Source organism: Rhinatrema bivittatum, chromosome 7, assembly GCF_901001135.1.
Source record: "Rhinatrema bivittatum chromosome 7, aRhiBiv1.1, whole genome shotgun sequence".
Lineage (NCBI taxonomy): Eukaryota > Metazoa > Chordata > Amphibia > Gymnophiona > Rhinatrematidae > Rhinatrema > Rhinatrema bivittatum.
This window is the reverse complement of record NC_042621.1, coordinates 113171246-113184788: the sequence shown is the minus strand read 5'-3', so window position 1 is coordinate 113184788 and position 13543 is coordinate 113171246. Positions and strand designations below refer to the sequence as shown.

At 49.0% G+C, this 13543-nt stretch overlaps 1 protein-coding gene across 3 annotated transcripts in view; it reads left to right on the top strand.

The window, feature by feature from the left end:
- Positions 1-347: 347 nt before the first annotated feature.
- UNC5B (unc-5 netrin receptor B) overlaps positions 348-13543 on the top strand; it is a 258217-nt gene continuing 245021 nt past the window's right edge. For all 3 annotated transcript variants that reach the window (XM_029608947.1, XM_029608948.1, XM_029608946.1), the window contains exon 1: positions 348-518. In XM_029608947.1, coding sequence (XP_029464807.1) covers positions 416-518 — 103 coding nt within the window. In that variant the 5' untranslated portion in view covers positions 348-415. The remainder of the gene's footprint in view (positions 519-13543) is intronic.

The following is a 13543-nucleotide window of genomic DNA, read 5'->3' as shown; positions in this document are numbered from 1 at the left end:
AGAGAGGGGGAGAGGGAGAAGACAGGGCGAGGGGCGCCGCCTGCAGTGGATCCTCGCCCGCCAGCCGCCGCCGCCGCCGCCTCTCTCCCGCCATCACCGGGGCGGCAGCCGGCGGGGCGGGCGGCGAGCTGGCAGCGCAGGGACCTGGAGGGCAGCGGCGGTGCCCCCCTTCGCCTCTGCCCCATCGCTTTCTATCCCGGAGAGAGAGGGGGAGAGAGAGGGGGGCGGGGGGGGGGGGAGAGAGACGCTTCCAAGGCACCGGCGGGGGGGCGATCGGAGCCCGCGGGGCTGGGGAGAGGGCTCGGAGGTTTTTGGGGGGGTGGGTGGGGGAGGGGAGGGGGGGGGGGACGACGACAGATATCGCTGATTGATCCGGCCGGGAAAGGAGAAGGGCGAGAGAGCGCCGGGGAGAGCGATGCCTGCAGCCCGGATCCGCGAAGCAGCAGCCCTGGGTGCGCTCCTCCTCCTCCGCCTCGCCCTGCCGATCGCCTTCAACTTCGGGATCTGCGGCGCAGCAGGTAAGAGACGACGTCCGGAAAAAAAGATTCTTCTGCAGCCCCTGCCTAGGGGGGCAGCGGTTACGGGGAGCGGGTTGTTCTGGAGCAGGGGGTGCAGCACCGGCACTTATGCATCTTCGAGTACATTTTTTTTTTTAATTTGTTTTGTTTTGTTTGGGGTTTGGGTTTGGTTTTTTTTTGGCGAGTTTGCTCACCAACGCGAGGATGCGCTGTGAACTTTTAATGACAAGGGTGGAGAGGGAGAAAATAAGCGCTTCGCAGACTGAAATTCTTTTTAAAACGACGGATCGTGTTAATCCAGCAGATTCTATGGAGTGGGACGTCCGCCGATGCGCTACATTTGGATTTAAGGAGGGAGGGGGGGGGGGGGCAGGGGGACAGGTTTAAACTTAATGATTTCTCACTATTGGGAAAAAAAAAAAGTTTTATATGTAAACTTTGGTCTCATCCTTAACTCTCCTCCTCCCCGAATTCCTAATATTTCCTTAGCTCTTGTTTTTTTTTTCTAATGTTTTTAGTGGTGACTCACCCCCCCCCCCCCCCCCCCGGTGGAAGACCGCGGAAGGTTGTTTAGAAGGTGAAATACATGGGGCAGATGTAGGAAATGCCGACCTTTCCATGCTGGGGTAAAACTCCGGGGGCAACCCGCAGAGACTTGGTAGGGGGGGGGGAGGGGGGTCTCTTTCAGCCCCGGTCCTTCCCTGGCTTCGGGGCGGGGGAGAAACGGGACCCTCTGCTTCTTGGGAAGGCAGAGCTCCGCGGAGGTCGGTGGCATCGCGCCGGGCCTGATCTGCCCCCCTCCTCCGGGTCTGGCTGCCCATCCCATCCCTCCGCAGACCCCACACCCCCCCGTGCTTGCCTGGTAATTACAGGCCATTTGGCCAGGCTGAATGGAGGCAGAGACAGTAATTGGACTAATTGCCCCCTTTCTCTGTCCCACATTCTTCTGGAATGGGGCGGGGGGGGGGGGCGAGAGAGAGGGGGGATGGGAAGCTCGGGCTCGGCACTGGTGGTCTTTAGCGTCGGCTTTCGCTGCGCCCTGCTTCAGGATGCTGTTGTGTGTGTGTGTGTGTGTGGGGGGGGGGGGGGGGGTAATTGTTCCCTGGCATTTCAGGCTCCTGTGCAGGGCCAGGATCTGCTCCAGGCTGCCCATCTCGTGCTGTCACCGCGGGAGGAAAGAAAAACCCAGACCCGAAACACCAAGGGGAAGAGGCGACGCTGCAGGCGGGCGGGCGAGCAGGCAGGCAGGAGGGCGGGCGGGCAGGCAGGAGGGCGGGCGGGCAGGCAGGAGGGCGGGCGGGCGAGCAGGCGGGCGGGCAGGAGTTATCCGATAGCTGGCCAAGGTACTGACATCCCTGCAAAGTTCCCGCAGGAAGAGCTGCGAAGGAGGATGTCAGGATCCTGCTAACAGGAACACATGCCCGTCGGCTCCCGCAGCCTTTCGAGGGGTTCAGACCCCGCAGTCCATCTCTGCTGGGAACCTTGCAACAATCCTCAAGTTGTGAGGTCCCACCCTGGGGCTTGGCGCAGCGGGCAGCTGGGGAGCCCACCCTGCTGTTGCCCTGACACTACCACCTGGTAGGGCAGTGCTTTGGGAGGCTGGCATGGGTGAGGGTCCAGCTGGCAGCCGGGACGGGGAGCAGTCGGCTCGGCGGCAGAGCAGGATCTGGGTGGGCGGTTTGTGACGCCCACCCTACGTATGGGGGAAAGAGCGTAGGAGACGAAGGGCACCCACAGGGCATCCGAGCACGGCCCCGAATCCAGTCCGTTATGGGGGGGATCGTTCCGACTGCGGGGCTTGGCCTTTGTAGCCTTCTCATACTTACAACAGAGGTGCATTCAGGAAGGAAACATAGGGCTGGAGCTCGGTAAAAGCGGAGGAGCTCCGCCGTAGGGCACTGCAGGGCAGGGCTGCTTTTCTTTGCAACTCTTACGACGCCTGATTATTTTTTTTTTAAGGCAGTTCTGCTGTTTCATCCCAATGTGCATAACCTGTACTTCCCTTCTCTTCCTTTTAACTATTCTCATTCGAGAACGCAATTTAATTGTCATCCAAGGCCTTGGGAAGGGATCACCGACCCTAGGTAGGACAGAACCAGGCTGATGATGACGGAGAGCCTTGAAATAGCCATGTTGTGGGTCTGGAGAGTTCAAAATCCTTATATTGTGATATTATTCCATCACGGAATTACTGAGGAGAATTGCTAATGCATCCATACATTCAGGATATTTGATCCGATTAAAAAAAAAAAAAAAAAAAAGGATTGAAAAATTTCCTCTGATTGATGGCCAAGGCCCTGTTGATAACGAGGTTAAACCCCCCCAAACAAACGAGTGTGTATTTCCATCTCTGGTCCCGGCCGTCTTTAACGATGACCCGCTTATCGTCAGGCACTTAGACAATTTAACGTGTCAGCCTGCGTATTTGGCCATGGGCTAAGAATCATTGTGTCCAGATGCCGGTAGCAAACATAATAGATTTAATAATAAAAAAAAAAATTTCTATTCGCAGAATACCTGGGTTTGTTTTGGGGTTTTTTTTCTGGCTGATTTTGAGCCTTATGGTTGCATTGCTCGAGAGCTGCCTGTGCTTATTATGTGGGTCAGAATTACTTCCCGGAGATTATTGTAGGGCTGGGCCTGATGCCTGTTCCAGCGAGGGCAGGGGGGCAATAGTAATTCACATATAAACCTGCAGATCGGGCATACCGTCGGCCTTCATTTCTTACAACTTCAGGAAAAAAAGAAAAGGACAAAGTTGTGCAAGAAATACTGTCCGACTTTTGCCTGCACCTGCTAAGTTTAAGAATTGAGAATCAGTTCCGCAGTGGTTCTTGTATCTGTTTTCCATCCGCAGTTGATAGTATTTATTTATTTATTTATTTATTTATTTGTTTATTTAGCCCGTGGAAGATTTTTTTCCCCTCCCTAAGGAGAAAAAGGGCGATCTTTCAAACTGCTGCCCTTTCTTTCTTTCTTTTTTTTTTGGCACCCACACTAACCCTGATCCCAAGAAAGTCTACAAACCAGGAGTTCTGGAATAGGTGGTGGAAGCTGGCCTAAACGCTGCTCTGTTATCTTTCCATAGATTATGTCTTGTTTTTGGGTTTGTTTGTTTTTTTTAACCAAAGGCTGGGAGGTGGGCTTGATGACCTGGGGCCAGCCATCAAAGCACAATGCCTAGTGAGCAGATCCTTGGTCAAGAACTGTGTCTGCTCTGCACTGGGCTTGCTAAATGGAAGGCAGCACATTTTGATGAAATGGAGGACACTGGGGGTTGTGACTGAAGGCTCACAGTCCAATAGGTGCTGATTCGGATCGAGCTGAAAGCCCAAACTCCCATGTCCCTCCGCTCCCCCCCTCCCCCCAAAGAAAAGATACGCATGCATATTATTCTGGCAGATATGCAGGTTGATGATGATAACATCTGATACTGTTGATAATTTTAAGTCTTAAGAGCTTTCCTGACTGCACAATTAGCTGCTCTGAAGTTTGAGGGCTGCAGAATTTGTTTATAGGGCCCTGGGGGCTTTGCTTAGTGCTTTGTGTGAGCCAGCACTGGCCTTCCACGGCTTTTCCACCTGAATAAAGATTTGGCTATCTCTTGCTTGAAAAGGGCCCCCCTCGGTTTTCAGAAGTTCGTGTCCTCCCCCCCCCCCCCCCTTATCTTCAGGTTCTTATTTCCACTTTGGATTGTCCTGTATTTCTTTTAATGCAGTTTCCCAGAGATGTCACTGTTTATTCATGATAAAAAAAAAAAATGGTCGTCAGCATTCCCCCCCCCCCAGCGATAATAACGAGCCAAAACAAAGAAGAGTTGTTTACTTGTGTTAATTCAGCTGCTGAGTATAAAACGACAACACGCTGCAGTAAGACTGGAGCGAACAGGCACTGCCAGTACCAGTTACAGACCCCCCCTCCATCCAGGGGCCTGGGGCACACAATATACTAGGAGACATTCCAGAGGAGCTCCAGATGTGTTACAGCTGCGCACTGCATGCAGTGAGATTCAGAGGGCTCCGTGTGTACACTTTGGAAATTAGAGATCGGAATAGGGGAAAGTGGGGATGGGGACTGAGGGAGGCAGATGCATTTTGCACCTCAGACAAACGTTTCATTGGTGGGTAAGTGTGAGTTGCTTGTGCAAGAGGCGAGCTGCCCTGAAGATCTCTTCTAGGGCATGCTTAGGCTTAAGTATAACCAGGCACCTCGGTTTTCAGTTTTTATTTTATTTTTCCTTACAACTAGAGCAACAATTTTATGATGCCCTGAAAACGGAGAAGTCTTCTTTTCTTCCACCGATACCTCCTGTTTTTGTATTTTGTTGTGAAAATGAACTCTGACAAATTTCTGGGCAGAAAGTGAAAACTGAGCTCCCTGAGTATAACTAAAGTTGTAAAGCGGGCAGTTTTAGGAAGATGGGTTGTTCATGTTTCTGGATGTTCTCAATGAGCAGAAGGGATCTGCCCCCCCCCCCCCCCCCGTTTCAGGAGCCCCGAGTCCCTGCTGCACAGACTCTGCCAGTGTGAGAGTGGCACTTGCTTCTTGTGCATCCCCAGTCTTTTCATTTATTGCCTGTCAAATCCTTTTCCCCCTCCCACTGCTTCCAGCTGGGAGGCAGTTCCCCTCTGTTTGTCACCTTCTCCAGGTCAACTGAAGACTTGATCCAGCCCTGGTTTTGCACCCTTGCAGGTATAAATTCTTACCTCTCATTTTCTTAGGGGAAATCAATTGGGGGCGGGGGGGGGGGGGTGTGTGAGGAGGAATTCAGAAGAAATCCATCCATGCAGTGGAGGGAAACCAGGACTGAATCAGCCTGTGCTGTTGAGACCCTGTGGTAAGGTGGTAAACCCTATCTGGCTGACAGGAACGGACTACATCCCCCTTCAAAGCATGCTACAAAGTCAAACATGCATTTGTGTGGGCCAGTAAGTAGTGTAGATGTGATGTGTAAGCTGGGCACCCTTCTTCCTGCCCTGAGTTTGGTGGGCAGCCCAGAGCACCTCAGCTTCCATTAAGGGGGTATACACGGAAGGGTTAGAATCCAACACCAACAGGTTTCTATGAAAAAGAGTTTAAGTAACTGCTTTAAACTAAGGGTGGGAAGCGTCCTGGGATGTGAGTTCAAGTCATTCTTTCACTGACTCTGCAACATTGTCATTTTATCTCTGTGTAGTGTGTACTGGCTGTAGTTTGGTAATACTAGAACACACTCCCTTCTCATCTCACCCATTTTGGAACATTTGTTCCATCCCAAATGCTGAAAATGTGCTGCTCTACCTCCTACCCCCAGAGGTGGCTGCATCTGTGATTGTGAACTTCTCAAGACTGTCAACTGCCTTAGAGTCCTACTTGAACAAAAGCCTCTTTGTAAATCTAAATTATTTTTCTTTCCTCACTGTCTGCTCCTCTATCAACATGCCACCCGTCAGTGTGCACCTCGGGCATTTACTGCTTTCTGATTTGGCACTTGGGTAATTGTTGAGTTTAAATTGGTGGCAGCTTTCATTCCTAGTCTGGACTATATTTTAAACACTGGTGCTATACTGTAGCTTTTTTTTTTTTTTGCTTGAGGATCCTGATTTTTGTCAGAATAAAAATATGAGGCACTGCTTGGTAGAATTGCTTTGGGGTAAATTGTTTTCTCTCTCAATGTCTCAGATTGCCCAGCTAATATAGTAACATAAGCTAACACAGTAAAGGAAGACAGAAAAAGACCCCAATGGTCCATCCAGTCAGCCCCATCGATCTTTTTCTTTTTAGGGTATTGTGCCCTCTCTGCTTTGGAAACTGTTATGCATTCCATTCTGCTTGAGTGGCTGCACCAGGTCACTCAAAGCGCTTGAAACCTGGATTGGTCACTTTTGGAAACAGATGGATACTGGGCTTGATGGACTTTTGGTCTGATCAACAGGGCACTTTTTTATGTTCTTATGGAAGTCCTGGTACTGAATGGGAGAAATGCTAATTGGGCCTAGGTGGTGGAGTGCTGCCGTCAGCAGGGCCTGGGTGCTAGAGCATGGTGGTGGCTGTCACCAGGGACTCACCTAGGGTGCATATGCAACCGCTTTTGTAGGAAGCTAGCCCAGAGGGACGGAGGGTGCTTGGAAACAGGGGAAGGAGGAAGGAGCGGGGAAGGTTCCCTGGAGGGAGGATGAGTGTGCCTGGAGAGGAAAGGGGGAGAGCAAAGAAAAACAAGAAGTAACAATAAAAGAAATACAATTTGAAAAAAAAAGAGATAAATAGATAAAAAATATAAAGCAAAATAGCCCCCCCCCCATTAAAAAAAACCCCCAGGCTCCAAAAATGTTTTGGCAGGCACCAAGGTTTTCTAAATTTCTTTCCACACTGTTAACATGGCACTGGTATATCAGTAAATGGATGCAATTAATGAGTAACAAAAGTCATACAGGCTCACTCGGGTGTTCCTTGCCCAAGAAGCTTACCATAGAATTGGGAAGAAAGAGAGATGCACAGAAAACATATATATGAGGCTGGAGGTGACTACCAAGCTGATAAATCACCGTCATTCGTTGGTGTTAAAGAGTTCAGTCTTCATAAGGTTTTGATAATATATAATGCCTTTTGTACCCAGGCATCGGGAAGTCCCACATTACAGCTGCAGAGAGAGAGAGGAGGGAGTTGATCGTTTTGCACAGAAAAACCTCAGTGCCTGTTTCTCTGCTGTCCACAGGAGTGACTTGGTGCCAGTCCTGCCAGTGCCCGCACACACAGGCAGAATTGTATTGAGTCATTGTGTTTTCCTTTGTTTTCAAAGCAGCTGTGCTAGCCATAGAACTCCAGCCCAAACAGCAGCGCACACCTTTCTTTACTCCTGCTTTTGCTGTATTTTTTTTTCCGGTGAATCAGGATGCTGTTGTACTGAGATCCTTTATCAGCACCCTGACACCCAGGAAACAGAACTGTAAGGTAAACAATGGAGGAGCAGACCTGGCTGAGAAACAGAGGGTGGGGCAGTCACAAAAGGGGTGGACATTATATCTCCAAGAAGCTTGAAAACCGAAGGATCGCAATACAAACAATAAAGAAGACCCGGGAATAAGACCACAAGAGGACGCAGCAGAGCCAAGAACCAGGGAAGGATGATATTGTAAATAAAGGGCCGGCCTTAGTGCTGCTTTCCATAGTAAAATTTATAATTGGCAAAGGCTGAGCTTCACTACCTGCTGCGAGCAATAATGAAGTGACGCACGACCCGGAGGGTCCATAAATAGCAGAGATGGCATTGGCATGGTGCATTCAGCCCCTGGCTCTCACGGGCTGTCTGCACCGCGGGCTCTGCTCCCCAGCCTGATCCGGGCGCACAGGCCTAGCCACCACAGGAAGCGGATCAGCAAGTCAAGCTTACCTAGAACTGATCCAGTAATGAGGGGGGCTATGGCTGCCCCCGGACAGAAAGATGAAATGGACTGATTCTGCTGTTAATGAGGCTGATGTGGAAGGCTCTGGAGGTAAATAAGGTAGGGGATAAAGGGTAACCATCCTTGCAATAAGGGCGACTGGGAAGACATGAAGTGAGGAGAGTTGTTAATACCCATAATGAGCGAGCCATTTTTCACTTCTGCACAGTACCAGGACAGACTGCGATTTATTAAATTATTAGTTATCAAGTTGAAGGCGCCATCTAGGGCTCCTGGTGCTCTACGTGTGTGTGTGAGGGGGTGCAGAACAGTAAGACATATACACATAAGATTTGCAATATACACATGAAGAGACGAAGCAGGCACAAAAAAAAGTTGTTAAGACCCTGCTTCCAAGGGCTTGCTCCCTGTTAAGCCTGTCCTGCTTGGAGACATGGGAGGGAGAGGAGGACTGCATATTCCCTAGAAGACACTTCCACATGGATGCGTCAGGGTAAGCCTGTGGGTTCTGGTTTCCTTACTAGCAGGCCGATACAGTACAGGGTGCTCCGGCGGAGCGCACTGTTAACCCGCAACTGGACGCGCGTTTTGGACGCGCTAGCTTTACCCCTTATTCAGTAAGGGGTAATAGCGCGTCCAAAACGCACGTCCAACCCCCCCCCCCCCCCGAACCTAATAGCGACCGCAACATGCAAATGTTGTTGGCCCTATTAGTCATTCCCGCGCGATACAGAAAGTAAAATGTGCAGCCAAGCCGCACATTTTACTTTCAGAAATTAGCGCCTACCCAAAGGTAGGCGCTAATTTCTCCGGGCACCGGGAAAGTGCACAGAAAAGCAGTAAAAACTGCTTTTCTGTGCACCCTCCGACTTAATATCATGGCAATATTAAGTCGGAGGTCCCGAAAGTTAAAAAAAAATAGAAAAAAAATTTTGAAATAGGCTGGTGGCTCGCGGGTCAAAAACTCGCTGACAGCCGCCGCTCCTGTCCAAAAAGAGGCGCTAGGGACGCACTAGTGTCCCTAGCGCCTCTTTTTACCGCCGGCCCTAATTTTAATAAATTAAAATACTGTATCGCTTGCACAGGAGAGCGGGCGCTCGCCCGCTCTCCCGCGATTTTACTGTATCAGCCCCGATACTTAGGACGACTTCCTAATGTGCTTACTCCTCTTTCATTGTGAATTAAGTCCAGGCACAAGTAAATCAGAGCCTGGATATTGCTTTGATGTAAAAAAAAATTCAGTGGGCAAAACTTTCTCTGTCTTATGCTCCGCCTTGTACATTCAAAGACAGGCAAGCAAAGGGAGTTGATCTATGGCACCTACACTAGGGATCTGCACTGCAAATTGCCTTTAGGTTGAAGTCCATGCCCCAAAGAGCTTATAATCCCAGTGGCTTCCTGAGGTAGTGGGAGACGTTGGCTAATTCAAGACCACAACGAGTGCCCATGAGAGAAGCAGGATTTGGATTTTGGTGTCCTGGTTCCTACTAGTCCCTGATTTTTAACTGCTAGGCCACTCTTCCTTGGATGCAGAACTGTGAAAGGGGGCCCAGTGGTGCTCAGTGACTTTCCCCCCTTCTCAAAATACATAAGGTAATAAAGAGTACTCCATCCACAGGGCAGAAAGAACTAAAGCACTGGGCTGGGAGCGAAGAGCATATCTGAGGCTGCGCTGCCAGCTCTGTTTTCCCTTACGTCCTTTAACATAGGCACCAATTCACTCAGAAGCAGCTGAGTAATAATAATAATGCATCCTTTTTACGTCTCACTGCTTCAGAGGCTGCTATTCAGTGCCAAAGCACTTAAACGTTTAAATGGATTATACACCAGCAGTGGCTCTGTGTCTGGTTTTAAGGTGTGATGCTTATTAAATACTCAGAAGTAGTGTGCTGTATTCTTATTATTATCTGTGGGGTGGAAAAATATTTAGAAAACTTAAGGTGGCAGCCCAAAAGTTTTAGGAGCCGTGGAGATGTTTCTTCCATTTGTTTTGCGTTGGGGGGGGGGGGGGGGGGGGAAGAAGGAGGGAGATATTTATTTTTATTTCTTGTCTTTTTTTTAAGGTTAGTCTTGTAATTTTGTTTCTTCTCCTTTATTTTTGACTTTTTGCTTTCTTTTGCTCTCCCCCCTTCATTCTCCCGGCACTCTCCTCCTCTCCTCTTCTCCCTCCCTTCCTCATTCCCCTGATTCTAAGCAGGCTCCCTCCTCCCCCGGGCGCCTTGTTCCCTTCGGGCTGCCGAGGGGAACAAGGCGCCAGGCGTGTCGGGTCGCAAACCCACCACAGCACTCCCCTGCCCGGGCTCTGCCGGCGGCAGATAAGATACCAACGTATTTCTTCCATTGAGCACCTGGGCCATTAGCTTTAAGCGCCCAGGTAACCTGGCATGTGGGATTTTTCCAGCTCCGGTTATTATCAATGTTATTACTATCATCGTTATTATTAATACTAATTTGGTTGTTAACACGTCTCAGCTGACAGCTGAATAAAATGAGGGAGACCGGCTGCTTCTGCCTTTTAACTGTTTCCAGAAATGTAAGCTAGGCCAGTGAAAGATGGCACCTACTACGTATTTTTTTTTTTTGATGGTTTTTTTAATTCACCTAGACAAGCCCAGCAGCCACATTACTGTATCCGTAAATGTCATAGCAGTGGTGGCCTTAGGGAGTTGTTGGGGGTCCTGGGAAAGAGAGCCATTTGCAGCCCTTCAGAGGCTTAGTGTCAAGGATATATTCTGTAAACGGGTCAGAACATTTTCAGTTTCATGACGAGGCCCCCCCACCAAAGCGTGTTTTGTGCTTCCCCTGCAGTGTAAATCCAAGCTTTGGCCACGACGCTGGGGGGAAGCCTGGAAGCTCTGGGCCTGCCCCACCGCTGCCCGAGCATCTTATCGGGGAGCGGGCACCGCCAAGAGATGCCCACAGTCGCTGGAATCCTGGGGGGACGCGTACAGGAAGCAGAAGGGTATCCGAGCCTGCAAAGGAGTTCATTACAGCAGATGTGAGCGCCACAAAGCCAGAGGTCCCTGCTGTTTCTCATTTGCTCACATCCTTTCTGCCACAGTCCTGCCTCTGCGAGTGAAAACATTTGTCAGTGTGGCGGTGTAAATCATGCCACTGTTCCCTTCTACCCCTGCTGCCTTTTCTTTCCCCTCCTTCCCCTCCTGATCTCTCTCTCCCCTCCCCTCCCCCTTTTAGCAGTAACAGAGTTTGTGGAAATTGGCACAGAAGTGTGCTTATTAGCATCTCTTTGGCGATGTGGATTTAATGCACTTCTGTTCTGCAAATAGCAGCAGCACTTGGTTGCTTTCTTCCTACCCTGTCGTCGTCCCCACCCACACACACACACACACACACACACACACACACACACACACTCTCTCTCTTCCCTCCAGCCCCAAATAGATGACGGAGCCAGAAAGCTGTGATGTTGATAATGATGTAGCCCCTGGTGATCCTCCTTTGTAGGAAGTTTGCTGGGCTAACAACCTTGGAACTTTTTGCCATCACAAAAAAACCTGATGTAATAAGCCCGGGGGAGGGGGGGGGGCTCATTTTGCTGCACATTTGCACGCACTAAAAAAGGTTAACTCCCAATGCAGTAAGTTAATGGTGTGCAAATGCATCCAGAATAAAAAAAAAAATGCATGTTAAATCCTAAATATCTGCACAAAATAAATGAATAGCGTGCATAAATCATGTTTAGTGCACACGAAACATGGTTTATACTTATAAAACACGCTGTATGTGCACAAACAATAATTTAGGAGCCCAGCATGGATAATGCGCAAAAAATGCGATTTAAACGCATAATCATACACTATAAGTAGATTGGGGCCGATGCAAGAAATCTGCGGAGAAAATGGTGCTCGGTGTTGAGTTCCCGCTTTCCGAACGCCCTCCCAGCCACCTCTCCTAGGTGCGCGATTTGATATTTAAATGAGGGGTTGCGCTGCCAAGGAGGCGCTAAGGAGAGGTGGCTGTCAGCGGGTTAGGAAAACAGGCACTTGGATTTCCAAGCATTCATTTTCCTAACTTGTGCACATCCACGGCTTAGGGAAATGGATGTTCCTTAATTGAGCTTCCCTTTTCCTAGCCTGACCTACGGCTCACTTCTTTTTATTTTTATTTTTTAAATATTCTGGTCCTTTTGGTTCCTTTGACTTAGTATCGCCATGATAGTAAGTCAGAGGAAGTACAGAAAAGCAGAATCTGTACACTTTTTAGGCTGCTCTGAAGGTAAAAATTTGCATGTCAGGCACACATTTTTTTTTAATTGGGGGGGGGGGGGAAATAGCTAATAGCCTCATCAACATGCATTTGCATGTGATGAGTGCTATTAGTTTTACTGGGGGGTAGGGTGGGGGGGGTTGGATGCGCGTTTTGAACGCATTAATAGTTTTATAGAGTAAGGGGTTGTGGACGTGTGTCCAAAATCCATGTCCAACCAAGGGTTAAATGGTGCGCTCGGCTGAGGGCACTGTATTGCATCGGCCCCATTGTGAGCAGAAACATAATCTGTGCACATAAAAGCTGTGCACACAAAGCATGAGAAAGGCGCATAACAGTTGTTCATACAAAATCTGAGTCCAAGAATCTCAAACGCTGGATCCCCAAACTCCAAGTCCAGGACAATGTTTCAGCACCGCACCATGGACTATAACACATTAACGCCAGAAAAGTGACTGGTCAACGCTAATGGTGCTTCTTTAAGGGGTCAGCAGAACCTCCTGACTAATGATTTTCCACTATTAGTTTACTATCTTTGGTAAATACTAAATACATATCGTTTGGTTGAAGATAACTATTCATAGAGTCCAATCCAACTTGGTCTGCACTAATTGAGCAAGTTTCAATTATTAGCTTGTGGTGATCCAGAGAGAGGCAAACAATTTGCACAATTGAAGTAGGTAATAATCCTCAGGTTGAACGATTCTTTCTTGTCACCAAGTGGGTGCTTTGAAGTAAATCCATGTAAGCTACCTGGGGAGGAGAAATATCAATGTGTCATTTGAGATTGTCGGGTAAAACTCTGAAGTCACTTTGATTCCATTTTCTGTCTTGTTCTTCTGTCATTTGGAGCTGGGGAACTAACTAATGTTGCTTCCCAGGACCATGGAAGTGCCTTAAGGCTGGTTGAGCCTGAATTAAACGCAGTAAGAACAGCTATAGCAGTTACAGAGCCAGTATGATGAGCAATATAAGTGCAGATCACTGAACACATAGCATGGGTTTTACGCTTCCTCGTTTTCATTTTTCCTCATTCATCATTAGTACCGTCTTTTGGAGGAGCTCTGCTCCATGTTCAAGCTCCCGCCTTGCTCAGGGCTTGCCCTTAAGTTTCCACAGGTGGTACCCACTGTCCTGTTGCAGTTGACATCATATTATATTTTTATACTTTGGTTTTCAGAAAACCTCTTCTTACATTTCTGATCACAAACTCGCTGCAGAACCGTGCAAAAGTGATGGCTTTTTCCATTGCTGCAGCCAGGGTCCTCCTTCATACAGGTCTCCCCAAGGAGCCCGCAAACGTCACCAAAGTAGTCCCTTTGGATCTGCCAGTTGGTGTGTGCAAGTGGTTCAGGCACGGTTACACTGAGCAGGACGTTAGTTGTTCATTTCAGTGGCTCGGCCTGCACAAAACTT